This window comes from Molothrus aeneus, chromosome 25 (genome assembly GCF_037042795.1).
Source record: "Molothrus aeneus isolate 106 chromosome 25, BPBGC_Maene_1.0, whole genome shotgun sequence".
Classification (NCBI taxonomy): domain Eukaryota; kingdom Metazoa; phylum Chordata; class Aves; order Passeriformes; family Icteridae; genus Molothrus; species Molothrus aeneus.
This window is the reverse complement of record NC_089670.1, coordinates 3,173,635-3,200,909: the sequence shown is the minus strand read 5'-3', so window position 1 is coordinate 3,200,909 and position 27,275 is coordinate 3,173,635. Positions and strand designations below refer to the sequence as shown.

Sequence of the window (27,275 nt, the reverse complement as noted above, 5' to 3'; positions counted from 1 at the left end):
AGAGAGAGGAAAGAGGAAAGAGAGAAAAGAGAAAAGAGAGAGAAAAGAGAGAGAGAAAGGAGAGAGAAAGGAGAGAGAGAAAGGAGAGAGGGGAAAGGAGAGAGGGGAAAGGAGAGAGGGGAAAGGAGAGAGGGGAAAGGAGAGAGGGGAAAGAGAGAGGGGAAAGAGAGAGGGGAAAGAGAGAGGGGAAAGAGAGAGAGAGAGAGGAGAGAGAAAATAGAGAGGGAAAAGAGAGAGAAGGGACCTCCTCCAGGGGTTTTGGTTGGAGTTTGTTTCTTTGGGGTTTTTTTAATTGTCAGAATATCAAGGAATACAAACTTTGTCTCCCGTGGCCTAGGTTTGAAAATTTCTGTCTGTTTTCCTGAGTAATTCCACACCTGTCCCACTGTTTGTTAACTGCTGGAAACATGAAGGGCTTTCACAGAGATATTCTTAATCCAAAGCAGGTAAAAGTAAAGTTTTACCTTCGTAAAAGGATTGCCTCTGAAGAACCTTTAATTACTTTTAAACCAACTGGTGAAGTCCCTGTCACCATGAAATTCAGGGCTCTTGGTCAACATATGTATTGGTATTATTACCAGATTTTTTTACATGAATGCAAGATGTCTTTCAAAATTATACAATTACAGTGTATAAACAAGATAATGTGAGAAAACACATTTCTGAAGTTGTGCATGGAATTGTATTACTAGGTTTGTATCTTCCAGTGCATTTCTCCACTCAGCATAACTTTCAAGAAGTTTTTCCCAGGTATTTCTCTAGGGAACTAAAATGGTGGAACTAAAAAGAAGTGGCAGAATTAAAACAAGACCTGTGGTGTGTGTCTATAGGCTGTGAAAGTCATCTCTTAAAATCCACAAGTACTGAAAAATGCTAAATATTCATTCTGTTCACAACTAGTCCCTCACAAGAAATAGAAATAACACACACAGATTTGATTTTCTAACCTGCCTCACTTTACATTTTTAGAGGTCAATTCAAGCTATTTTACATGTGAAATATAAAAGGTATCAAATGAAGTCAGAGGGATTTTCAGGGATATATATGGCTGCAAGAGCTGAGGTTTCCAGTTCAGAGCTACATAGTGGAGTTGGCAAAAGGAAAGAACCCACAGCTCCTTCCTCTCATGCTGTGGGGAGGCTGATCTTGCTGTCTGCTCTTTCCAAGGAGCAGGATGCAGGAAAGGCTCTCAGAAAGCATTAAATGCAATTATTCATGTTGTGAATGGAGAGCTTTGAACAAGGCAGCTGAAGAATTCACAGCCACGAAGAGCAGAGCAGCTGATTCCCTGGCCCCTGCAGCAGCCAGGAATAAATAAATCCCCTCCCAAGCACTCAGGCCACAGTCTTGACATAACTAAATCTGCTCCAGTTGTCCTGCTCTGCAAAGAGTCCTCCCTCTTCTTTCAGCATGATTCATTTTTCACTTTTAAAAGCTTTCTGTTAAGGTTTGCTGTCTGGTGTTTCTAAGGCTCTGTTAAAGCTTCTCTCCTCTTGGAGACTGATGTGCAATGCTTTGGGCACAATGTGTGTTTTACAAACCAAACAGGATGCAAAGCCCTACTCAATATGCCAAATACAGCTTTGAAAAGTAGAATAAGGTCACTTTTTAGCCTAGAAAAATTCTTCTGTACAGTCTGTTTTCTGCTGGCCAGGCCACTTCAACATTTATCAATATCATGACTGCAGGTTTTCATTCCATTCCCTGCCCTGCTGTTCCAAACACAAACTACTGGCAAAATAATTAAGGACAAAAGCATTGTCCTTCATGTGTAAACCAAGAGACAAGAGAAGCCAAATTTCAGCTCAAAAGAAAGGAATGAATGAGCCCAGAACTTGGAGAGCCACACTGTCCCCTCAGCCTCTGTGACCCAGAAGCAGCAGGAGCCTCCCTTCCCTCACTGCTCCTGGCTCTTCACAACTGTTGGGACAGTGCTGGTGAACTATGGCTACAAAGAAAATATTTCTTCATGCTGGAGAAGCATTTATTTTCATAAGCACAGCAACTCTTATCTCCTTCAGGCTGCTGAGGTGTGCCCTGGCTCTGAGCAGATGCAATAACAGAGCTCTGCAGGGGCAAGAAATGCTCAGGAACAGCCTCCAGTCAACAGCATCAAATTAATGCTCCCCCACATCTGTCAGCAGCAGTCCTTGTCCATTTGCACTGAGTCACTGGGAAATACCAAAAGACAGAGCAGAACTCCCTGAGAGGAGCACATGAGCACCAGATTCTCTAAAAACAGATGTCACACACATGTTTTATGAAAAATCCTTTCCTTAGGTTTTTCTCCTGAGAAGCTGAGAGGCCTCAGGAACAAAATGTAAACATGGATTATCTGCTGCTGTGGAATGCAACAGGTGCATCTGGGATTGGTCTCATGTGGTTGTTTCTAATTAATGGCCAATCACAGCCCAGCTGTCCAGAGTCTCTGGTCAGTCACAAACCTTTGTTATCCTTCTTTCTTTTTCTATTCTAAGCCAGCCTTCTGATGAAATCCTTTCTTCTATTCTTTTAGTATAGTGTTACTATAATATATATCATAAAATAATAAATCAAGCCTTCTGAAACATGGAGTCAACGTTCTCATCTCTTCCCTCATCCTAAGACCCCTGTGAGCACCACCACAATCAGTCACTGTTTTGAGTTAGGGGAGGAATAAATTTTTGATGAGGAAGAAAATTTTTAAAAAGTCAGTGAAGTAGCTGGAAGTCCAAGGAACACACAACTTGAAAGAAAGGAAGTTTGCAGCTTGCAAAGCTGCCAGTTTAATGCAGCAGCAGCGAGAGCTGAAAGTGCCACTGAAAAGTTTCTGTGAGCCACAGGCTCTGCCAGACCAACACAAAAAAATGCAGTCAGGAGCCACTGCAAAGTGTGACTCAGCCATGGTGACAGGAACACTCAAAGCTCAATCCACACAACTCCTGATGATCCCACTTGTCAGCACTGCCCAGGGAGCTGACAAAGCAAAGGGCTCCTGCAGCCAGAGAGTTCCACAGCAATCACACACACAACAGACACTGAAAGCAAAGCCACTGCTCCTCCCCTGCTCCTCCTGTCTCTGCCTTCATTAGCTGCCAGGTTTCGGGAATAAATCTTTTGATTGTGCTGTTTTCTGCTCAACTCATCCCTTCCAGCAAACACCCTGATTAAAGGTCTCCCTTCTGAATAAACATCTCATTTATTATGTGGAACAAGAGGGATTGCTGTAATGTGCTTGGCAGATGGTGGTTAAAGCATCAGCCTAGAAACCATAATTGAGTCTGAAGCAATGTAATTTTGACAGAGACAGTTCAGAAATCAGGCCCCTGGCTCAGGATGCCTTCTCAGCTTCGTTATTATTGCAGTCAGTAATACTTAGACATGAATTACATTCAGTTATTTCTCCCAAGAGTGTATTGTTAAAGTGACCTTGGTAGGGAAGGGGAAGTAATGAAGATAAATGCTCCCAAAAATAACATAAAATCATTCATTAAGGCCATAAAGTACTATAGTCCATGCTGAAGCACTGCCATTAATAGGAACAGAAGCATTTAATAATATATTTTGTATTAGCTTCACATCCAGTAGACTGAAATATCCCCTATACTGCCATGAAATCCCAATGGAATATTGACATTCCCTAGCAGCTGCTTCATCTCACAGCATGAAGTTATAAAATTATTGAAAAATTGAATGCTTCTGTTCATGTAAAACAGAAATTATACCTTTTCTTTATGCATTTTCTTATGCAAAGTTCAATAATAATCAAGGAATTACTGTTTAAACATTTTCTTTATGCAAGGTTCAATAATAATCAAGGAAACATCTAATTTTTTCCATTATTGGGATCAGAAGTAAAAACATTTTAAAGAAGTTCATCTACAAAGACAATGACATCTAAAAACCTGCTGTTAAATAAAAATAAGCTTAAAGTGATTAATATTTTAAGATTATATTAATTAATTACTATTTTAATAAAATTAATAAACCCATTTGGCTACTTAACATTCCTTTCACCACTAGAGGGAGATCAGATTCCTTCACACAGGCAAAAAAAAAGAAAAAGACAAAAAAAAAAGTTCAATATTCAAATCAGGGACATTTTAAATTATGAGAAACCAACTGAAATGCATAACCAAGGAATTATTGTGTCTAGTCTTGTTCCTAAACTCTGGCCACACACCTTCCCAGCCACATGGAACTCGTTAGTTCTGTTGTGTTTGTTAAGTGCATGAGCAGGGCTGCAGGAAAGCTGGGAGCATCAGATGCCAGAGCTGTTCCATCACAGAGCTATTTCATCTTCTGGCTGCTTCTCCAGCCAGAACATGAATAATCTCAAGTCCTTCCACTTCCTGCCTTACCATTTTTAATGTTTTGCTACACTCTGCCTCAAAAAAACCCCAAGTTCCTGATGTAATACTAGCCCAGAATTGTGTCTATCATCTCACAGAACCCTTGGATAACATGTGGAAGAGGAGGTAATGAGGATTTTCCATCCCAAATCCCCACAGAGCTCAGAGGAGCAGCTCTTCTTGCTGGGAGGGAGGGAAATGTGTGCTGCTGCCATCACCCTAAAAACATTCACACCATGAAACTGTCCTGACGTGGCTGATGTTGTCTATCAGTCACCAAAAAATCCTTTTACTTCTCTTCCTCGAGTCATTTACTTCTCTAAATTATTGAGATATTACTATTTTGAGCTGCAAAATCCAGTGTAGGAATGCAAAGGGCAATCCCTTCTCAGCCTGCACTCCACAAAAAACTCAAAACCATAAGAAGTTCTGGTTTGTGGCTCATTCAGCAATTATTGCAAACCTTTACCTGTATAAGGCAAAATCCTCTTCTGTGAAGATGTCTTGAATTTTGTCCCCAAAGTACCTGAAAAGTTAAACAACAGTCTAAAAGAGGAGTTGCTGGATCATACTGAGCAATAACAAGAAAACTCCTTACACCCAATCAAAAAGTGAGGACACAACACACAAAAAAAATCTTACAAATGCTTTTGAGCACGATGTCCAAAAAAGATCAAATGTTAAAAGATTAAAGGATTGAAATGCTGCAACTGGTAATGGCATTCCTCAGGCATTAAAAAAATCCCCTCCCACATTGTGAAATAAGCACATGGATTCAAGTTTTTAATGGTTCAGGCTATTTGATTTCTTCCACTGCTGAATAAACTAAACTATAACTGTGAAAAAATGCTATGATTAACCAGTACAAGAGCATAAAAATAAAGATAATGGCACTTTTCAAAGTGCCCAGTTCAATAAAAGATGCTTTTTCATGCCAGGAAAGCTCTTTAACTGGTCATGGAAACTGTGGTGGATGCAAGCAAGTTCCATAATTTCTCATCACTAATCCCAGCCCAGGGGCTGGAGACACTGAAGAGGCAGTGGGCAGGGAAGGGATGGGATGACAGCAGGCAGGAAGCCACAGCCTCATTGTACCTGTAGAGATTAACAAAATGCTTCCCCAGGGAAAGAGCTCCAGAGTGCAAGTCCAAAATTGATGCCTGGAAAAGGAAACAAAGAAAGAAAAATGAGCACGAAAATGTTTTAGCATTATTTAACTATGACCTTTAATAACTGTCCCAAGCTGCCTCTCACTTTTCACAGCCTCCCAAGTAAAAGCAGCTTCCAGCCTTTGGGTTCACAATACAAGATTTATTTTACAACTAGAAACCTCCCTCAGATCCCTGCAGAGATGCAGAGATTGTTAAGGTATTATAAAAAAAAGCACAGAACTGCTATTTCTGAGATTCAGATCTGACAGGGAACTGCCAGCCTCCCCCCATGGGCTCAGAGTAAATCACTGCTCCAGGATCCCTTCTTGAACACATTTCCACACACATTTTCCAGTATTTGTGTGCTCAAGTAGCAGCACTAATATTTATCTTGCCCTGCATTTGTTATTAAAACTTCTCCTTCACCACAAGATCCTGTATACTTCTCATATTTAATACAGACATTAAAAAGTTTAAAAGTACAATTAGAATTCCAAGGCTTACTAGGACCAAACTTTCTTTTCCTCAATTTCTAAGCTGCTGTAAAAGAAAACCACATAGAGAAAAGCTTTTTCACAAAGGAAAATTCAATCCATTTCTTCATCCATTTCAAGCCAAACTCTTCTGCTGAGCTCCCAACAAGCTGCAAAGATCAGTGTCACAGACATCTTTTATGGAAAATCCTTTCCTTAGGATTTTTCCTCCTGAGAAGCTGAGAGGCCTCAGGAACAAAATGCAAACAATGGTTATCTGCTGCTGTGCAATGCAACAGGTGCATCTGGGATTGGGCTCATGTGGTTGTTTCTAATCAATGGCCAATCACAGCCCAGCTGGCTCAGACTCTCTGGGCAGTCACAAGATTTTCTTATCATTCCATTCCTTTCTATTCCTTGCTAGCCTTCTGATGAAATCCTTTTTTCTATTCTTTTAGTATAGTTTTAATATAATATACATCATAAAATAATAAATCAGCCTTCTGAAACATGGAGTCAGATCCTCGTCTCTTCCCTAATCCTCAGACCCCTGTGAACATCACCACAGATTAGTATTCAGATTTGCCAGAAGAGAGGATTCTAAAATGTTGCTCTAAATTGAATAAAGTACATTTTTGTATGTCCCTTGCTGTCCACAAAACACCTGTTTGTTCTGCATCAGTTCTAAAGTATTTAAAAATAGAACTAATAGAAGTCTTTTTGTTATTTATACTGGAAATTTTTCAAAGAGCACCAGTTAATTAACCCGACTGGCACTGAAGTAATGACAGCTCTGATGTCAATATCTGGGCACTCATCTTGGAATTTGCCATTGTTTGGATGCACCATAGACCGTTCACATCATTCTGACAAAATCCCAGCAGTAACAGCAGTGGTGACAGGGGAACACACTCATCACAGTCCCTTAGAAAATCTCTGCAGCCTCAATTGCTCTGTGCAGGGGAACCCTACTAACTCTTATTAGAAGAGATAATAATAACTTTTTTCTTTAAAAAACCTACACAAATAACCTTATTTACCCCTTGATAAACACATAAAGTAGCAAGTTACTGGAGTGGACACAGCATGAGCTCTTCAGATCTGCCCTTCCCACTGTTCTCCAAAAGCTTCAGAGGAACAACCTCACACTCAGGCAAGAGCAGCTCTGGTATCAAGCTTTACTCAAGCTTCAGAAGCAAAATACTTTCATCTATTTGTTTCTGGTTCTGTACAAAAATCTAAACCACAGTTAAAAGAAGTAAAGCTGCTCCTGTGTAGCTTCAAAGATATGTTTGTGACCATATTAAAGTAGATTATATGAAGTAGCACAACACAGCTGAGAAGATTAATTTAATTTAAAAACAAATTGCCTTTCCAACTCTTTCCACATGCTTCTCTTACACATTTCTTCTCACTCCCCAAACTCCAGTGGGTTACAGTTTGGAAGAAGTGGACTGGACTGAAGTGTTCACACCAGCAGGGCTGACATGCAGAAAAATATCAGGGAGGGAAGAATTACAAAATCATAGGAGATTGAAAAGGTTAATATCATTATCTATACAAAGAAGAAAAAAGCTGAGGCAAACATCAAGAAAACTAATTCAATTCCCATTCTGTGAATAAGGAACAGAGTCTAAAACTTCTTTAGTATAAAACTTCTTTACAGAGCCAGATGTAGAAGGGAAAGCAGCTTCCTGGTGGAGCAAATATTCCTGTTTGGATTCTGCAGGAAGTTAGACCAGATTACCATGGCCCCTGTAGCTTCACTCTGTGTGTCTCTGCATGAAGAAATATAAACCCAGGAGAAGTTACAAAGGAAGGTAAGAAAGCTCAGCATGACAACTGGGGCGTGACCCCAGGGAGGCTTCAATAATTCAGATGTTGGTCAAGAGTTTCTCAACATAAAAAGATGGAATTGGAAGCAAGTTTTGGTGCTGTGCTCCAGTACTCCAGGGAAGGGCAGCAAACAAAGGGAGGAGAGAATAAACAAAGTCACAAACTGCAAGTTTACACCTTTAAATAAATAAATTATATCTAGGCACACAGACAGAAATCCACTTCTGAGAATTCAAAATGTAACAACTATGACAGGAAAAAAAAAAAACCCCAAAAAACCCCCAGACATGCTGCTTACAAAGGGGTTAAGAGGAAACCCCAGGCAATGAAAATGCAGTCTGAATCCCAACAGAAACCTGTCCAAGTTTTATTTTGACTAGCAAGGAGAACAAAGTGGCTAAAGTAAGAATTAAAAATCATTCAACAGCAACAGTAATTTTGAGGTATTTTAAAGGAAGAATTAATCTTACAACAGGCATAATTGGACAGAATCATCCAAGTAGTCTAAAGCCAAAGAAATTTGCAGCAACAAGCCAGATCTACTGCAAGTGGCTGGAAGCTTGGGAGCACACAGACATGGATGGGGTAAGGATTGAAATATTCTTTATGCTGTGTGGGTGAGAGACTGGAAAAGATGAAAGGCTCCAACAAAGACAGACAGTCCCATCCAAAGCCCAGCAGCAAACATCCAGCAGGATCCAATGGTATCTGAGAGAGCCAGGAGAGCACTGCCAAGAAAAGATTTGTACCATGGCACCAGGAATATGGGCTGGCACATGGGGAAAGGAAGAGGAAAAAGGCAGGACAGGAATAAAAGGATCTGGGTAAGGAGAGTGTATTTAAAATCATATTAAAAATATTATTTAAAATATGTTCAAAATATTATTTAAAATATGTTCAAAATATTATTTAAAATATGTTCAAAATATTAGAAACTGGGTAATGAGAGTATATTTAAAATAAAATTTAAAATGTGATTTAAAATATAGTAAAATATTAGAAACTGGGTAAGGAGAGTGTATTTAAAATATTAAAGATATTATTTGAAATATAGTAAAAATTTTAGAAACTGCGTAAGGAGAGTGTATTTTAAATATTAAAAATATTATTTGAAATATAGTAAAAATATTAGAAACTGGGTAAGGAGAGTATATTTTAAATATTAAAAATATAATTTAAAATATAGTAAAAATATTACAAACTAGGTAAGGAGAGTGTATTTTAAATAATATTTAAAATATGATTTGAAATATAGTAAAAATATTACAAACTAGGTAAGGAGAGTGTATTTTAAATAATATTTAAAATATGATTTGAAATATAGTAAAAATATTACAAACTGGGTAAGAAGAGTGTACTTTAAATATTAAAAATATGATTTGAAATATAGTAAAAATATTAAAAACTGGGTAAGGAGAGTGTATTTTAAATATTAAAAATATGATTTGAAATATAGTAAAAATATTACAAACTGGGTAAGGAGAGTGTATTTTAAATATTAAAAATATGATTTTAAATATATTCAGAATATTAGAAATGGGGTAAGGAGAGTGTATTTTAAATAATTTTAAGATTGTATTCTCCTGAATATCATTGTTCCCTGTGAGAGCAGTGAGGCCCTGGCACAGGTGCCCAGAGCAGCTGGGGCTGCCCCTGGGTCCGGGCAGTGCCCAAGGCCAGGCTGGACAGGGCTGGGAGCACCTGGGACAGGGGGAGGTGTCCCTGCCATGGCAGGGGTGGCACTGGCTGGGATTTAAGGTCCCTCCCAGGCCAAACCATTCCATGACTCTCACAATTTCCCAGCAGCTCAGCTCTGGTTTCTAACATCTTTCAGTTTTTATCTGTTCTTTTGGTGAAGTGCTCAGCACAACACAACACCTTCTTCATGATCCTCTCCCTGAGGATGAGGAACTCCCTCACTAATTTAAAGATGATGAGACACGGGAGAAGTCTGGGCTCAGAGCCCACACCTCTCCACACACATCAGATTTTTAACAGATTTATTTCATTGCAGTGAGAGGGAAGCAGCTTCCCCCCCCCTCATTTACTTCCCCTTAAAAAAGAATGAAAGCTTCCAAAGTAACAGAGATATTTCTTGGTTTATATATTTTTACACATCTTTCTCAGCAATCACAAGGACAATAAATTCTATTTTCTTCCACTGAAAACCTTTTATTGCTAATATATGTCCTAATTCAGCAGAGGCCCACAGGAGTGGCTCTGTTTAGAAATACTCAAGAAAGAGTCCCTGTTGACACACAAAAACATTCTGAGAACAAAGATGGGGGAAAGAAATTAAAATCAATGTGCTCGTTAAAGAGAAGTGGGATTCTTTCAAAATATTTTCTTTTAAAGAATATTATTCCAAGGGCTACTTAAGACATTACATGGTTTTCTTATCTCTATAAAACCAATCTTTACATGATGCTGTGAACCACTGTAATTTACTTTCAGAAGATAAAGTTTTACAGTTCTACTACAGCAACTGTTTCCAGTTGCTATAGTAGAACTGTAGAAGACAAAACCAGAACTGATGAAGACAAAACCAGTTCAAAACAGGTGCTAGAAATAATTAAATACAAGGAAATGTATCCTGTATTGCAGAAATCAGGACTTACACTGCAATAATGAGAAATAACTTTCCAAATCAACTATTTTCCAAGTCTGAACAGACAGAAAAAATCTCCATCTCCTCACCTCAGCCCCAAAAAAATGCATTTATAATCTTGCCTTGGCAGTAAAAGAATGTAGAAAATAACAGGACACTGCTCACCCCTCCATCAGATCCTCCCAGGGACAGTCCCCTCTCTGCTATTCTGCAGGCAAAACAATAATCTCAGGTGAGAACTGGAGTGTGATTAATTTGTCCTTTAATGTCCTTATTTACAACATGTAACTCCCCAGAGAGTGGGATTTGATGCATCAGGTAGAACCCAACTGAGTTAACAGCAGCTCCAATTTTTTGGAAACCGAACCTTCCAGCCTGTCACGAAAATGAAATATTTGTGTTGCAGAACATTTCTGAGCTTGCAGCTCCCATCCACAAATCCCAAAAAATACCCTAAAACCAGTCCCTTCAGAGAGGGCTGCTGGGGGTTACCCAGACAGACACACAGCTGCAATAAGGCTCACATTGTTTTGGTTTTGTTCTGCTTTTAAAGGCCAAATGGAGGCCAGGTGAAAATCCTTTAAAGTTTATTTAATTCATTTTCCTTTCTTTCTGGGAAGTGCTCGTGCCCCTCAGAGCCAGGCAGATTCTGTGTGAAAGAACTGCCCCCACTACAGTAAAAATGGAAAATGGCTTTAGTCACAAAAATTTCACTTTTTATTGAGTCTAAACCATCCTGCTCACCCATCCTACCCCTCAGATTGGCACAATGTCATTGAAATCAGTGTTTTTAAAAGTTGGAGCTAAAAGAAGAATTACCTACGAATTCTTTCAGCTTCTTCCCTTGTGATTACAGCATCTGTCACACCTCTTCCACACTTCCTAGGAGTGCAACCTGCAACACAAAGAGGAGGGAAAGAACCCATTGAAACCACTTCAGCCACCTGAAGGGCAGGTTTTTAAATGAGGCTTTGCAAAAAAGTCTCTCTTGAAGCCACTCTTGAAGCACACAGCTTGGATATATAAAGTTTTAAAAGCCTCCTAAAATTCACTGCTAAGAAATCTAACATGAAATTTGAAAAGCTCCTGGCAATAACAAGTCAGCAGCAGGAGTTCCAGGTGAAGAATATATTAAAGTTCTTTTAAGTCTGGTTGACAACAATCTTCAGGCAAGAAGAAGAAGAAGAAATAAAATCAGTTCTGAGCCTCCAGAGACCTTGGGATGTTACATTTGGCACTTTTCTGAGGAAGATCCATTTAGAGATGGAAAGCCTGAGGAGAGAGGGGCTGAGTGTCACTTCAAGGATTATTTATTCATCAGAACACAAAATTCCTGGAAAGAAATCCATCAGTTCACCCAGGGAGGACAAAAGCATCACTGGTGCTCTGATAAAAGGCAGCTCATAAGAATCAACAGGCTGATGGGAGAAGTTCTGCCAGGAATTTTGCAGGAATTTCCATTTCCTATCACTGGATATACCCCAGCTATGTCTCAGGTGGGCTTGCAGGGAAAGCTGATTTTCAAGTAGAGAAGAATAAACTCAAAGGAGAAAATCAATACTCCAGGACAAACCTGGCTATTGAGAGGTTCCTTTCTGCAACATTCTGCAAAGATTTCTGATTTCAGACAAGATTTGTTCCTTTTCCAGCTGCAAATATCCAGGCTTGGTAAAACTACAGGGTTACTTCAGGCAATTGTTACATGTCTGGGGTCTCTGACAGTGAGCTGGAAGCAGGAGGTGTCTTGTCTTTGTCTAAAAGCAACAGCACAAACTTTCCCAAATGGAAAAACAACTCCAACAAACAGAAAAATGTGGCCCAGCATAGAGCCAGTTAGGTACCAAGAGTACAGCACAAACACTGGGTGAATGCTCTGGAAAAATCAGAAGAGTCTGTTTGGAAATGGTCTCAGCAGTAAGAAAAATCAGAAGAGTCTGTTTGGAAATGGTTTCAGCAGTAAGGAAAATCAGAAGAGTCTGTTTGGAAATGGTTTCAGCAGTAAGGAAAATCAGAAGAGGCTGTTTGGAAATGGTTTCAGCAGTAAGGAAAGTGTCCTCTCTGTCTCAGAGACCATGGCACATGTGAGCAAGGAAGAGTCAAAGGCAAACCTGGAGAATCTCAGGAGAAATTCAGATTAGTACTGCAGGTACCTGGTAGCTTCCACAAATTTGTGCCCGGTAGACACAAAACCATCCCTTTATCTCAGTTATAACCCTTTCTTTCAGTTCCTCTCAAGGTACTGAGAAAAACATGATTTTTAGAGTTATGGCATTTCCCCAACTGCCACTAACTCAAGATGAGCTTGGTTTGTTGACTATCTCTAGAAAAAAAAAATATTGCTTTTTTTGAAAAGTATGACATAAGGTAACCTGGTATACCACTTTGCTCTTAATTTTCATTACATTTTATATTCTGAATGAATTAATGGTTGCAATTCCCCTCTTGCACAAGAGAGCTTCCAGCTCAGTCTGTAGTAGCAGAATTGCCTGTGCTTGCTGAGATATTAATTGTTCTTGCTTGGTTTTCTTTAATATCATTATGGTGTCCAGAGAAATTGTAAAAAGTGGGTGCTATATAGGAAAATTTTGTACTTGCAAGAAAAGGGAGAAGAAAAATGGTGTGATTTGAAAACCTTTATCTGATAAGGCACCATCAGCTCTGGCTACCAGGTAAATCAAGGTAAAGAGAAACATACCAAAACAAGTAAAACACGAGTAAAAAACACGAGTAAAAAACACGAGTAAAACACGAGTAAAAAACACGAGTAAAACACGAGTAAAACACGAGTAAAACACGAGTAAAACACGAGTAAAACACGAGTAAAACACGAGTAAAACACGAGTAAAACACGAGTAAAACACGAGTAAAACACGAGTAAAACACTGCCACTGGGCCCTGCTCCCATTCAGCACAAAACCCAGAATTTTATTTGGTATGAAGTTTATTTACAGGCAGGCAGTGCTAAGGGAATAAATCCTGCTCTGACACCAGCTACCCAATCACTTGAAGCAAACTGGAAGCTCAGCTGCACCAAGTTCAGCTGGAAGCAGGGACAGGTGCATAAATAAAAAGCTCATTTTAGCTGTGGAAACTTCACAGCTGAGCATCAGACACTGAGTGGTGACAGGAATGTGCCTCCTCCTGACACAGAGCCCACAGCTGAGGGTGCCAAACCAGGCTAAAGACTGAGAATGAAGAGCTATTGAGTGACAGAAACCTATTTCCAAGTGCCTAAAGCTGCTGAGCTGATCCATAATCCACATTTTCTGCCTGGCTGGGCTGTGGGGAACACACAAAACTCCTCCACAGCTCATCACCACCCTCTCGTGGGAAAATTATCACAGCTCAGCTTTAATTAACCAATTAACAGCTGGATCCTCAAAAGTACAGTCACAACATAGATAAAATTAAATTTAAAAAAATAAATGAATAAAAAATTGATTTTTATATTTTTTTAATTTAAAATTAAATTTAAAAAAACTCAAACAAAAAAAAAAAAAAAAACACAAAAACATAAATAAAAACCCAAATAAACCACAGAACTTAAGCAGCAGCACCAAGCAAACACCTAATTAGAAAGGTGAGTCAATTATCCCCACACAAAGCCAAGAGGTGAGACCTCACCCTGCAGTCAGCATTTGCTGCTGCTCCCCAGACACCTCCAAAAATAAAGAATACATTCATTGCTGTTCCTGGAGAGATGTGCTTCAAGTTCCTGCCTTCCTGCCAGAGAAAAGAATAGGATGAAAAAGAAGGAATAGAAAGAAAACAATGAAAAGCATAACTGGTGGGATGGCCCAGACCACAAGCTCAAAAAAATTGCTCTTGCAACCCTGGGAAGGGAAAAGTAAAGTTTTGTTGGTTTGGGGGGGTTTCTTTTGTAAGCAAATACTGCAGTAGAAGAATCCAGAGACTTTTAGCCCCAGTTCAGTTATAACCAAATCACCAGCTGCAGTTTTCTCTGGCCTTGCACTACACAAATTCACCCAGCAGCAGTTTCCCCTTATAGTAACTATGAAAAGTTAACAGAGAACGTGTTCTCATGTCAAAAAAAACCCAAAACATTACCTTACCAAAAGTTTTTTTGTTGGTAGCTCCTGCCATCAGTTTTCTTGGCCTAAATAACATTTGAGATGAATCCTCAAAAAAAAGATGCTACAGTAGCAGCACTGAGGAAAAACTGTATGACCTCAAACTCCACATAAAATTTTCTCTTACGTTCCAAGTCTTTTTGACCAACAGCACCAGGACCAGCCACCTGAAGAACAATTTGTCAAACACTTTCTATCAGAACTAGCACAGGAGAAAGTTAAAAATTGCAGAATCACAGAAGAGCCTGGGAAAGGACCTTCAAACATCATCTGGTTCAGCTTTTTGTGGTCCAGAGAGCCTGATAAGATTATCCAGCACAGTGCTCAGTGCTGAAACCCTCAGTCAGAGGAGGTTGGTCCAGTGACTGAGTGTTCTGTCTGCAATTTCTTTTTATATCAAGATGAAATCTCGCCCAATGCAACCTGCCCCCACTGTGCCTTGTCTGCTCTGTGCAGCTCCTGACAAAGGCAGAGCTTGTGTCCTCTGTAGCTTCCCTGTAAGCACTGGAATAATGGGATTTGTTCTCCCTGAGCCTTTTCCATGGAAAGGAGACTCAGCTCCCTGAGGTTTTCCTGACAGGATGGGTTCTCTAGCCCTTTGATCACCTTTGCTCTTCCTCAGCTCACAGCAGTTTCTTCCAGCCTCCAGCTTTGTGTCAGCATTTTCTCAGCCACATCATGAAGCAGACACAATCACCAATTCGGCTAAAAACCAACTCGGAAGTTTTTAGGTTGTTTTTTCAGATTCAACAGTTTATCAGTCAGCACACAGCCAGACATACTGACAAAAACCAAGAGCAGAGCTGGTCTCTGGCAGCTGTACCAACTGAAAATGTTCATCACAACACACTCTGCAAATCTGAAAGAGAAAATCAGCACTGCTCATCCATGGAAGCTGCAAGTCAAACTCTCACTGCTCTTTGTCAGAGAAGATTAAAATCTTCTGTGTCTCTTGAAGAACCAACCTCAACACTTCAAAGAAATACGTGCCAGGGGAAAATGGTATCAATTTGACAGAAAATTGGCTCAGCAGAAAGACACAAAGACAGAAAAGTGCTTTGCAGGCACCCCCCAAAGCCACTGGCAGACACAGATCTCAGAACAAGTGTCAAAAGCTGGCACTTGTGCAGTCACACATGCTGGTGGCACAATGTCCTGCATTAGTGCCACTCCATGCTCTGTATGGTCCTGAGCAGCAGGAACCAACAGAGTATGGAAACAAACCAGAAACAGGCTTGGCAGAAGGTTTATTTCACAGAGCCCTTGCAAAGCAGTTTCAGAAGGGGGAAAAAAACCTCTCAGAATCAACTGGAAGCTCAGTTGCACCAAGTTCAGCTGGCCCGAGGGGCACGAACGTTTGGAGCTTTAGGCAAGAGACGGTGACCAGGAGTTTGCTGCAAACACGGGAGTTTTGCAGCCCGAGTTTGGTGCCCGGGCAGCGGCCAAGCTGCTCCTGGCCCTCGAGCACGGCCAGCCCTGCCCAGGTACCTGCAAAGCGCTTGTGGCTCTCGTAGTCCTCCGAGCAGGGCACCTCCACGAACTTGTCCTGCAGGGTGTCACTGCGATGGGCCAGCACCTCGGTGACCCCATCTGCGGGGATTCCACCCTCGGGGACCCCCTCTGCGGGGATTCCATCCCCGGGGATCTCATCTGCCGGGATTCCACCCTGCGCGATCCCATCCTGGGTGCTGAGGCGGCTCCAGACCACGAGGCCGCCGCCGGCCGCGGCGGAGAGGAGGAGGAGGAGGATCGCTGCCTTCAGCCACCTTGGCCGGGGATCCTGCTGCAATCTGCCCTTCCTGGCGCTGCGGAGGGAGCACAGAACGGGCCCGTGAGCGGGGAGGGACGGACCGGGCCGATACCGGGGAGCCCCGGGCCCGTGGGACCCCGGTTCGGAGCAGAACACGCGTTACAGACACACACGGTTCTCTCCCGGGACCCCGGTTCGGAGCAGAACACGCGTTACAGACACACACGGTTCTCTCCCGGGACCCCGGTTCGGAGCACACCACACGCGTTACAGACACACACGGTTCTCTCCCGGGACCCCGGTTCGGAGCACACCACACGCGTTACAGACACACACGGTTCTCTCCCGGGACCCCGGTTCGGAGCACACCACACGCGTTACAGACACACACGGTTCTCTCCCGGGACCCCGGTTCGGAGCACACCACACGCGTTACAAACACGCGGATCGCTCCCGGGCCCGGCGCTGCGCGACTGCCTCTCCACCAGGGCACCCTCGGCAGCCGCAGCGCCGCCGGGCCTGGGGGTAAGAGGTGAGGGCCAGGGCCCCGCGCTGGTACCTGCTGTGCCGGCGGCCCCCGCGGCCCGGCCCCGGTCCGGCGCTGTCGGGGCCGCGGGGCAGCGCCCGCCGCTGCGGAGCCATTGCGCCTCCTGCGCCTCGAGCGATGCGCTCGGCACGCCTCGCCCTGGCCTGCCGGCCTGCCTGACAGGGGATCGCGCTCGGCTGCCGAGAGAGAGTGCGAGGATCCAGCGAAGAGCCGGGAGCGGCGGAGGGGCGGCACCGGGACAGGGGGACGAGGGGACAGCGGGACAACGGCACACCGGGACAGCAGGGCGCGCAGCCGGGACAGCGGGGCAGGGACAGCGGGGTGCGGCCGGGCGGGGTGTGCAGGGACGCCGCGGCGACAGGCCAAAGCAATCGAGGCCAGAGCATGTGGCGGCGCCTGGTGCATCTGGACCTAAAGGGCGCCGCGCCGCGCGCGCAGTACCTGGAGCAGGTGAGGGGTGAACGTGAGGGAGGTGAGGGGTGAATCTGAGGGAGATGAGGGGTGAACCTGGTGTAGGTGAGGGATGGATCTGGCACAACTAAGGGATGTATTGGGCTCAGGTGAGGGGTACACCTGGTAGGGTGAAGGATGTCCCTGGCACAGGTGAGGGATGTATTGAGCTCAGGTGAGGGATGTGCCTGATATGGGTGAAGGATTTATTGGCCTCAGGTGAGGGATACACCTGCTGCAGGTGACAGGGGCGCAGGGTGGTGGCACTGCTCACAGCCCAGCTGCATCCCCTGTGTCCCCTCCCTCTCCCTCCCTCAGGTGCTGCCGCTGCTCCGTACCCTGGGTGCCACCGGGCTGCTGCTGGAATATGAGGACACCTTCCCGTACACGGGGCCGCTGGAGCTGCTGCAGGCCCCCCACGCCTACAGGTAGCTGTGGGTGCCCCGCAGGCAGCTCTGGGTGTTGCAGGTGCCCCGGGCCATGCCCAGCAGGCACTGATAGGTCGTTTTCCTGCAGCCCTGAGGAGCTCCAGGCGCTGCTGAGCTGGGCACGGGCACAGGGCCTGGATGTGGTGCCACTGGTGCAGAGCTTCGGGCACATGGAGGTGAGCTGGGTGAGAGGGGTGTGCCGAGCCAGCAGTGCCTGAGGGGACAGCAAGGCTGGTGGGGTCTCAGGGTGCAGTAGGAAGAGCATTGGCAGCAGGGCAGGGAGTGATCCTGCCCCTCTGCTCAGTTCCTGGACATCTGGAGCAGTGTGTCCAGTTCTGGGCAGAAACCATGGCCAGAAAGTGCCACCTGGACATGAGGAAGAACTTTTTCCCTGTGTAGTGACCAGACCCTGAGCAGGTTGGAATATCCCCAGTGAGGGAGACTCCACACCCACTCTGGACACAGCCCTGGCCCTGCTGGAGCAGGGAGGTGGGACCAGATGAGCCCCTGTGCTCCCTTCCAGCCTGACCCATTCTGGGATTCTCTGCTGGAATTTTCCAATCCAAGTCCCAGTGCTCTGGTTATGCAGCTCTGCCAGCTGCAGGATTTGACATCAGGGTCACACTGCAGTGACCTCCCCGTTTCCTTCACCCACCCTGTGAGGTTCTTCGTGTCAGAGACCCCCCAGCAGCGTGGAGCAGCAGCTGTGCCCCCAGCCTGTCCCTGGGTTTAGCAGGACACCTGCCCTCAGAGCCTTGGGGACAGGAGGAGGGTGCTGTGCCCTGGTGTGGTGGCTGTCCCCCAGCTCCCCTTTCCCTTGCAGTTTGTGCTGAAGCACAGGCAGTTTGCCCATCTGCGGGAGGTGAAGGAGCTGCCCAACGCCCTGAACCCGCACAAGGAGGAGTCCCTGGCGCTGGTCAAAGCCATGATTGACCAGGTCATGGCCCTGCACCAGGACCTGCAGTGGTTTCACATCGGATGTGATGAGGTGGGGCTTCTCTGGAGCTGGGAATGTGTCTTTTCTTTGGAGGAATCATAGCAAGGGCTGAGCCTTCTGCATCTCAGTGGTGCCCAAGCCATGTTTGGGTGGGATTTTGGGGACAGAAAACACCATTTGAGCCAGTGTAGAAAAGTCTTTTTGCCAATAAATTATTCCAGTAACACAGGTTGTCGTTTCCACAGATACAAGTGTAATATCAAAGTATTGAAAGCAGCTTCTTGAAGCTAACAGTGTTTGGCTTTAGTGAGTGTTTGAAGTGAGATATCAATTAGAGCTGCTCATTAGGAATCCTGTAGGTTTGGTGTAAGATGTGCTCATTGTTTTGGGCAAGTTACTCAAAGTAAACACTTCTGTGGTTGGAATGTTGGGTTTTTTACCTTGGTAGTTTGTCTCATAGAGAAGCTTGAATTTTTTCCTTCTCATTCTCATAGTTTGTTAAAACCATGCTGATGGCACACAGATCCCTGGAATTCATTATGACAACTGTACTGATACCAGTTTAGTGTTTTGTATCCTGTTGTGTTGAAACTGGTGGGAAGGCTAGACAGGGAGCTGTTATAAAGCAAAATACTATTTATGTAGAATAAATAAAACCTGCTCTAAACCAGCAAATTTTAATTCACTCTCTGCATGGGACCAAGCATGCTGGGCCACCCTTGGACATGGCCCCAGGCTGCTTCTGGGCTCACATTTGGATGATCTTGCCCAAGATAGGAACCTCATTTTATCCACCTCAGGTCCTGATGGATTTGAAGTGAATAAATGTGGTGAGAGCTATTTCTAGGACAAACACTCCAAAGGCAAATATGGCATAGAGATATTTTAGTTTCTGTAGGAAAATTCCCTCAAGTGATGCATGCAATCATGGCCATAATCTCCTGCAGACTGATGGAAATGCTTGCAGTGTTCTCAGCCCTGAGAAGTGCTTTGGAATGTGTCCACTCAGTGGGTCACATCTGGACAAAGGTTTGGAACATTGTCTACCTCACTTTCTCTATTTCTGTGCAACAAGTCAGGATGATTTGCTTGGTGTTTCAGGTCTACTACCTTGGTGAAGGAGAGGAGTCAAAGCAGTGGCTGCAGCAGCAGAACAACACTCCAGAGAAGCTCTGCTTGTCCCACATAAAAGCAGTTGCCACTTGTTTGGCCTGGTCCTACCCCATGGTGACACCCATCGTGTGGGACGACATGCTCAGGGGGATGAGTGAGGAAACACTGGCAGGTGTGTGACCAGATTTGCACAGGTAAAACAGATTGCTTGGCAGCTGAATGTCATGAAAACAACAAATCTGGCAAGAGCTGAGGTTGGGTTTGTTTGACTAGAGAATAGAAGCACTCAGTCCTTGGCTGTCACAGAGGCCCTGTGTGAGTGTGGGCCAGTCTGAACACTTCAGTTTTCCATCACAAAATGCTCACCCTGCAGTGGCTGCCATCAATTCTACTTTCCTTATACATTAAAACAACAACCAGCATTAAAACACATTAAAACAAAACAACAACCTGTTAACATCTGTGGTCCAAGTCTAAATCTCTGTGCCTCTCACCACCTTCTGATGTTCATTGTGCCCTTTGCAGCACCTGATCCCAAGTGGTGTAAACTCACACAGAGAAGCTGCAGCTCTGTGAGCATCTTTGTGATCATGGTGCAAATTGTGAGGAGTTTGATACTGAATTGTGGGGTAGCTCCAAGACCTCGACATCACAAGTCTTGTTTGTGGAAAAATATCAAAGCACTGCTAAAATTGGAGTAGTCTGAGCACAGATAGAGCTCCAGCATTTTCAGAGCCACCTTACATGGCTGCTGTAAACAGATTTAAATGGTACCAGGAAGAGCTGTGCAGCTCCTCCAACAGTGACTGACCTATTCAAGGCTTTGATAGAGGGAAATCATCCCCAAAAATGCAGATGGGACCCGTGGAGTTTCCACCAGAACAGTATAGCTCTGTACAGTATAGTATAGTGCACTCTACTGCCACAATAACAAAACAAACAAATTAAAATGTGATGGAGTTAAAATACTGAATTTCTGCACATTTTACTGCAGTTTCTCCAAGGTCAGTTTTGCATGTTTAAAACCAGCTGAGGAGTTGATTATAAAATGAGTTAAAGCTAAATTTGTATCTTTAGCTGTACTTGAAAAGCTGTGTTTTGTGCAAACACAGCCCAGGCACTCTGTAAGTCAAAGGATGAATGTTACATTTGAATTTAGCTAAATCTCCTCTTGTGGCTCTGCCAGTGGAATCCAGCTGGTAACAGAGAGATGCAAGGAGCTAAAAACGAGGTGTGCTTGGGCTGAGCGGGGTGTCTGATAAATTGTCACTGCTCCTCCATGTTAATGGTTCCACCATGCCTGAGGACAGTGGCCCTGGGCATGTGCCAAACCCTGGCCAGGCTGAAAATGCCCTGGGGCACTTCAGCTGTCAGTGACAAGCCTTGGTTGTAGTAACCCGTGCTGAGTTCTCATTTAAGCACCTTTTCTCCATGGTTTACAAGAGCTCTGTTCCTTTCAGAGTCCGGGGTCCCACAGCTGGTGCAGCCCATGATCTGGGACTATGCAACAGACATCAACGTGGAGGGCAAAGGTTTGTACTTCTCTGCTGAGCTCTGTGGAAGTAAAATAGCCAAGAAGAAGAAGGAGAAAGGCTGGACATGCCCAGTTCCCTCCATCTTGCCTCCTGAACCCCCATACCAAAAACCCCAAAATCTACTTCTCCACCCCGTGATAACTTCACTATTATTCTACCTAAACTCTTGTGGCTTGCTGATCTTCATCTAAGGTTGGTAATTTGCTCCACGGGTCATAATCAAACCCCCAGGTGTTTTGGGCTCTGTGCCAGGGTCTCTGAGCCCCCTGGCAGGGGTCCTGGCTGTTCTGGACAGCCAGAGGGATGTGCTGGGTTCCCACAGACAGCCACCCAAAAGGCTGCTCAGAGAGAGTGTCAATCCCCCATCCCTGCTGATGCTCCAAGCCTGGAAGGGCTGAGCATTCTGGTGGACCTGGAGCTGTGTTCCCCTTCCCTGCAGCCTTGCAGTCAGGGCTGGAACTGGAGGAAGCTCATCCTGTGCCTGTCCCTTTGTGTGTCCCTGCAGTGCAGCTCATCGAGAAGTACCGCAGGTGTGGCTTCTCCAAGGTGTGGTTTGCAAGTGCCTTCAAGGGAGCCACGGGAGCAAACCAGTCTCTGACCCTGATTGGGCACCACCTGAGGAACCAGCTGGAGTGGCTGCAGGTGGCCCAGAGGAGCCCTGCTGATGTCCTGGAAGGGATCGCGCTGACCGGCTGGCAGAGGTGAGGAGCAGCCCTTGTGTGCCTCCAAGGCTCACAGAGAAGCCAACTTCCACCCAACAGCTCCCTAAGAGTTCCAGGGAAGCTGGGGGTTTAGAAGGGAACTTTGCCATCCTGCAATTCTTCTGTCACTGCTGTGTCTCACCCCAGACTATGAAGGGTGGATTTCAGCTGTACAGCACTGACCAGCAGGAGCAATGGCTTTGGGGACACCACCCCAGCAGATTGGGTTGGAAGGCTTGAATGGATTTTGTGCCACCTTGAACTGCTCATAGACACTGTCTTGGTTTGGAAAGACAGGAGTCTGCTAAGGAAGGCAGGAGCCTCCCCTGAAATGGAGAATGTGAACCCTCCCCCTCCCTCCCAATTGCTACAAATTTTACATTAAGGGGCTCTCAGGTAAAAATATGGGAGCAGGAAATAACAGTTCTTTAATAGGGAAAGGAAAAAATAAAAGGATAAAATAATCAATGCAGTAAACCAAAACAACACTGCCAGAGTCAGAACCCAGCCTGACACCCTGTGGGTCAGGGTGCTGGCAGCAGAACCATTGGAATTGTGGCTCAGCCCTCCTGCAGTGTCAGGGCTGGTTCTGCTGGAGCAGGGATCCTGGAGAAAGGTGCAGTCTCTGCCTCTGAAGATCCAGGGCAAGAGGCAGCTGCTGTTCCTCTGGGCAATCCAGTGCAGAAGCCGTGCTGGTGTTCCAGAATCTCAGATTATATCCAGGTAGGAATGCTTGGCTCCTCCCCCTGGGCTCACATCTCCCAATGGGATGCTGTAGTTCTTATCAGCCATGCAGGGACATTCCATAGCTGTTATCAGCAGGTGTCTCCTCCCCAGGGAGGTATGAATGTGGTCACTCAAAGAGAGATAAGGCAAACTGCCCACCTGACAAAAGATAATTGCCATGCAGATGGTAACAGAAAACATCTTGCATTGCCATCTGGAACAGACACTGTAGTTCATGCATGGTGTGTCTATCTGAATGTCTGATGAAAACTCAAAAACTATGAAATCCCATAAAAGACAAGAATTTGTTAAAGTTATAAAGGAGTAAAATATTTTTATGCAGTCAGGTGTAGGGAATACCAGAGAGCTGATGTCCAATTTCTGACCATAATTTGCCTTGAGAAGAGAATTTGGTTTTCATCTGTTCTTATTAGTAAAACAGAAATACTTCATATTTCAGAGATAAGTGATGTCTTCTCTGAGACAGAAACTGATGTTTCTAAAGCTCTTTGAATTTTAGTGATTGAAATATGAAACCCTCCTATTTGTTTAGTCTGCCCTAACAGTAAAATGTATAATTAATGGATGTTTTCTTACACAGGTATGATCACTTCGCTGTTTTGTGTGAGCTTCTCCCTGTGGCCATTCCATCCCTGGCTGTGTGTCTGCAGGCACTAAAGAATGGTACAATGTCAGCTTTATTCTCTCTCAGATAATGTCTAGCACAGGAGTGAAGTGCCCTTGCCCTAAGATTAGCACTTGTTATATTTTGAGATGGTTTGCTGAATTGATCATGGCCTGAATTATGAACAATAAATTACAATTTGCAGTATGGGAGCAGAGAAGCCTCTTGGCTTAAATATTTTAAAATAGCCACTGTATCCTCTTCATTTATTGTGATCTAACACACAAATGGTCAAAAACTCTATGCTTATATTAAAAAATAAATTTAAAATGCAGAATTGCTTTTCAAACTTATTGAAACAATAGTGATATATAAATGAGCCTAATTTAGTTTAATTTAGAACATGCTCATGTATAAAAATTGTTTTAACTTACTGTTTTTCTTAAAATTGATCTAGGGAGGACACTGTCTGGTAAATTACCTCCTGTAGTTTCTGCTTTCTTTACAGGCAGTTGCCAACAATATTCTTCTTAGTTTCAAAATAAACCCCCACAATCCATTTAATTATTGATTTTTAATTAAGGCACTAGAAATATTCAGCACCCTGAACAGAAAGCCCAGAGCTAGGAAGTGCTCACCTTGCAAAAGACAACTGTGTGAAAGACACCGAGCTCCTCCTCCCACCCACAAATGTTTTTTCATTCTTTTATTTCCATTTCACCTTTTAAAAAATTCTTCACCAAAGCAGAGCTACTAAGCCAAGGCAGAATACTCCAGAAGACCCCTCTTGTATGAACACTTTGGCTCCTTAGGCTCCTTTACTCATTTCCACTGTCTTCTGCCAGGTGGCTATTCTGAAAAGGTTAAAGAAAATGTGGAAAACCTTCTGGGAATGCCCAACCTGGAAATTGAAACTTTCATGAGGTAACATTCCAGCTGCAGAATTCAGCTGCTTCTCCTTGTGTGGTAAGTTCAGAAACTAACAGATCCTCTTTGGACAGCCCAAGTCTGGGGACCTTTCCTGGCAGCAATGTCCTCACCCTTGTGACACAAATTAGTTTCCACCTCAAGGCATCAGTGGATGAACTTCTCGAAAGGAACAGGTAATGAAGTTTCTGTTGATTCTCTGCCTGGCTGCAGCACTGTTAGAACTGATCCTCTCAAAGTGGGGCACAACTCCAGAAAAGTGATTTAAATATCAAGCTCTGCATTTCAGGTGTCACTGACACCTCAGCAGAACACAATATTTACATCAAAATTTAAAATATTTTAGCAAAGTTCCTAAATACTGTGTGCTGCCTTATTTGAAGCATATAGTTCTTTCCTTAATTACATTTTACTGCTATTTAAAGTTAAAATGAAAATTTTGAATGGTGTAGTTAAAAAAGAAAGGAGCTTGAAATGAAATTTATCAGGTGCTCATCTGCCAGGAACACTTTCACAAGCTATAATTCCAAAGATCTACAGACTGAAATAAACTTCCTCCTTAAGCATCATCTCTGTGCAGAGTTCAGCTAAAGCTCCCCAGCAGTGACAAACAGAGGTTGCTGCTGTTCCATCACTGCTCCCACCAACATCCATTTTCAGGTATTCCACAGGCTGGTTCAGCCCCTACCACAGGAAAAGGAAGATTATTCATCCTATCATAGTGCACCACCTCCAGCCAGATGCAGTCAGGTAACAGCACTTGTTTTGCACTCCAGGGGAAATAAAGTCCGAGATATTTTGGGCACTCAGGTACAGAGAGTTGTGGGCCTTACCTCTTTTATAATTATCTCAGAAACATCAGTAGGAATCAGACAAAGTATCCAGAATATGTTTTTATACAGCATGTTTGGGTTGGAACTAGATGATCTTCACAGTTCCCTTCCAACACAAGCCATTCTATGGTTCTAATTTTATCTTTGCCTTCTGTTGAATGAATTCTTTGAGAACAAGTACAAAATTGGTCTCCCAAAGCTTCTCCCTTGTTATTCCTGTAACCAGGAGTTACAGGAGGAGTTACAGCCCTGCTGCATCTCAAGCAGTGGCCCTGGTGCAGGAGCTCACCCTGGGCCAGATTCCAGGCAGGGCTTGGAATAAAGCCAGCCCTTCCCCCTGTCACCATGGGCTTTTCAGAACTTGTCCTAGACATTCTGCCAATTCATGCTAAAAGGTTCATTTATAATTTTTTTTTCTGTGATGAGATGAATATCCAACCTCATCTCTCTTTCTAATGAAACCAAGAATTAAATTCCCAACAAGTCTCACAGTGGGTTTCAGTTACACTTAAAATGTGCACAGTGTTTTTTTGAGCTCACATTTTGGCACTTTAAAAGTCTTTGCATGAGGAAAGTGCCAAGATTAATGGAACTAAACCAGAAGCAGCATCAGGCTTTTGCCACCTGAACCAAACCAAGTCCTTTGGGCTCTTGTAATAGAAGCTTCTTTTCCTGTAGAGTGGTTCTAAGGACAGTGCTCCCTTCCAAAGGCCAGTAAGCCAACCCTCCCCTGAGGCAGAGCTCACCTGCAGATGTCATTGGTTCTTCTTTTCACTTCTGCTCAGGCTCTTCTCCAAGTGGAATGCTGTGGTGCAAGACCTGCAAGCAGCCATGGAGCAAGTTTTCCACAGGTGTGCTATAGAGGAATGGATGGAGGAAAATGTCCACCCCCACCTACAGAAGCTGCAGGAAGTGGTGGATGATTTAGATGAAGCAATAAGAGCACAAAATTAGGGACATTTCAGTTAGTCTGACTCATTCCCTGGGAAAACATGGCTAGTGAAAATCAGCAACTAGCCTTGAGCTGGAGTTTGTCATCTTCAAGAGTGTGGTTAAACAAAAGTGACCTGAAGGCATGAAGGAATTTATTAGCATAAAACACTTCAACTCAATTTTCCTGTCTTAACACGTGCTGAGCCTTAATTCACCTGCCTGTCAGGGAGGTTTGCTGCCCTTGCATAACAGGAGCAGTGAGTCACAGCTCACTCTCCTGCCAGGCAGGAGAAAAACCCAGGTCCTCCCAAATTCAGCATTTGTAGCAACACTCTTACATAACAATGACCCGGGGAACTTCTACCCTGAGATTTAGGATGCTTTAAAAAGGTTTGGGTCATTTTGTTCTGTACCAAAACTCCTTCCCGTGCCAGCTGTGCTCTGACTTGTGTCCTACCATTCACTCCATCAGAGGAATCAGGAGCAGGAGGGAGCTCCTGAGGCAGGGACAGCTGGGCTTGGAGGGAAAATGCCTTCACACACATTGGGCTGCTTCATTTCTGCCAGAGCAGCAGCAAAGCTCAGCCCCAGCCCCACAGAAAAGCATCTTTGGCAGTGTAAAACCCCAACTGCAACCTGCACTTACAGCTGGGTCCCAATTTGAGCCATGACTAAAGCTACTAAATATAAGGAAAAAATACTGGTTTATTCTGCTTTAATGTCAAACTTGTCATAACACATAGAAATATATTTTGGGGACTTTTGGTGATTATCCCAATTCTCTCTTGTTAAGTATGTTACTTCACCATGAATATTCAAAATAATTATTCCTGTGCTTCATTTTATGCCTTGCTTTAAATTTTTTTGGGGAGCACTGGTATTGAGATTTTCTTGGAGCAAATCTTAACATACAAAAAGTAAAACTACAGCATAAGACAAGGTTCAGGTGACTCAATGAGAGCCTCAGGAACCAGGCCCACATGCAGATCTTGATCTAAAAAGAACCAGTTGCTGTGTATACCTGAACTAAACAAGACCTTAATTTATTTTACTTGAATAAAACCTTTGATACTCCAATGGTTGTAGAAGGGCGTTGCTTTTTGTGTGTGTAGCACGTTGGTTTGGTTTAAAGGAGAGAAAATGGAAATATTCACCAATACAGAGTTGGATCTATCAGCTCTCTATTATATGGAATAATAGAACATGGAATTAAAAGCTGGACTGCTGCAGGAGTGTCAGCAGGGTCACTTCTAAGCAGCTTCTATTCTGTCCTCCCCCTC

The 27,275-nt window shown here is 43.8% G+C and overlaps 2 protein-coding genes and 1 long non-coding RNA gene across 6 annotated transcripts in view; 1 reads left to right on the top strand and 2 right to left on the bottom strand.

Annotated features, from left to right (window-relative positions):
* The window catches only part of OGFOD3 (2-oxoglutarate and iron dependent oxygenase domain containing 3), a 48,508-nt gene extending 31,585 nt beyond the window's left edge, over positions 1–16,923 (bottom strand). For all 3 annotated transcript variants that reach the window (XM_066565620.1, XM_066565619.1, XM_066565618.1), the window contains exons 1-6: positions 16,800–16,923; positions 15,979–16,295; positions 11,219–11,294; positions 10,565–10,607; positions 5,427–5,491; positions 4,801–4,857 (exon numbers count right to left, since the gene is read on the bottom strand). In XM_066565620.1, coding sequence (XP_066421717.1) covers positions 4,801–4,857; positions 5,427–5,491; positions 10,565–10,607; positions 11,219–11,294; positions 15,979–16,295; positions 16,800–16,882 — 641 coding nt within the window. In that variant the 5' untranslated portion in view covers positions 16,883–16,923. The remainder of the gene's footprint in view (positions 1–4,800; positions 4,858–5,426; positions 5,492–10,564; positions 10,608–11,218; positions 11,295–15,978; positions 16,296–16,799) is intronic.
* Positions 16,924–16,996: 73 nt separating this feature from the next.
* On the top strand, positions 16,997–27,072 carry HEXD (hexosaminidase D). Of its 2 annotated transcripts, XM_066565616.1 has the most exons (12): positions 16,999–17,237; positions 17,556–17,665; positions 17,754–17,841; positions 18,489–18,653; positions 19,704–19,887; positions 21,176–21,247; positions 21,756–21,951; positions 23,279–23,361; positions 24,148–24,226; positions 24,304–24,405; positions 24,890–24,979; positions 25,848–27,072. In XM_066565616.1, exons 1-12 carry the CDS (start codon positions 17,172–17,174, stop codon positions 26,014–26,016), a joined length of 1,404 nt encoding a protein of 467 aa, XP_066421713.1. In that variant the 5' UTR covers positions 16,999–17,171; the 3' UTR covers positions 26,017–27,072. The 2 variants fall into 2 exon arrangements, with proteins under 2 accessions (XP_066421714.1, XP_066421713.1); XM_066565617.1 differs by lacking the exon at positions 24,890–24,979 and having other exon boundaries at positions 16,997–17,237.
* Positions 23,994–26,158, bottom strand: LOC136566468 (uncharacterized). The gene is made up of 2 exons (XR_010785028.1): positions 25,809–26,158; positions 23,994–24,156 (listed from the first exon to the last, which is right to left on the bottom strand). It is a non-coding gene; the product is annotated as an uncharacterized lncRNA (long non-coding RNA).
* Positions 27,073–27,275: the final 203 nt, after the last annotated feature.

Coding starts and splice junctions, on each gene's coding strand:
- HEXD (XM_066565616.1), top strand. CDS start 17,172: ATGTGGCGGCGCCTGGTGCATCTGGACCTAAAGGGCGCCGCGCCGCGC. Junction 18,654..19,703: donor TTCACATCGGATGTGATGAG/GTGGGGCTTCTC, acceptor TTGGTGTTTCAG/GTCTACTACCTTGGTGAAGG. Junction 24,406..24,889: donor GAACTTCTCGAAAGGAACAG/GTAATGAAGTTT, acceptor ATCCATTTTCAG/GTATTCCACAGGCTGGTTCA.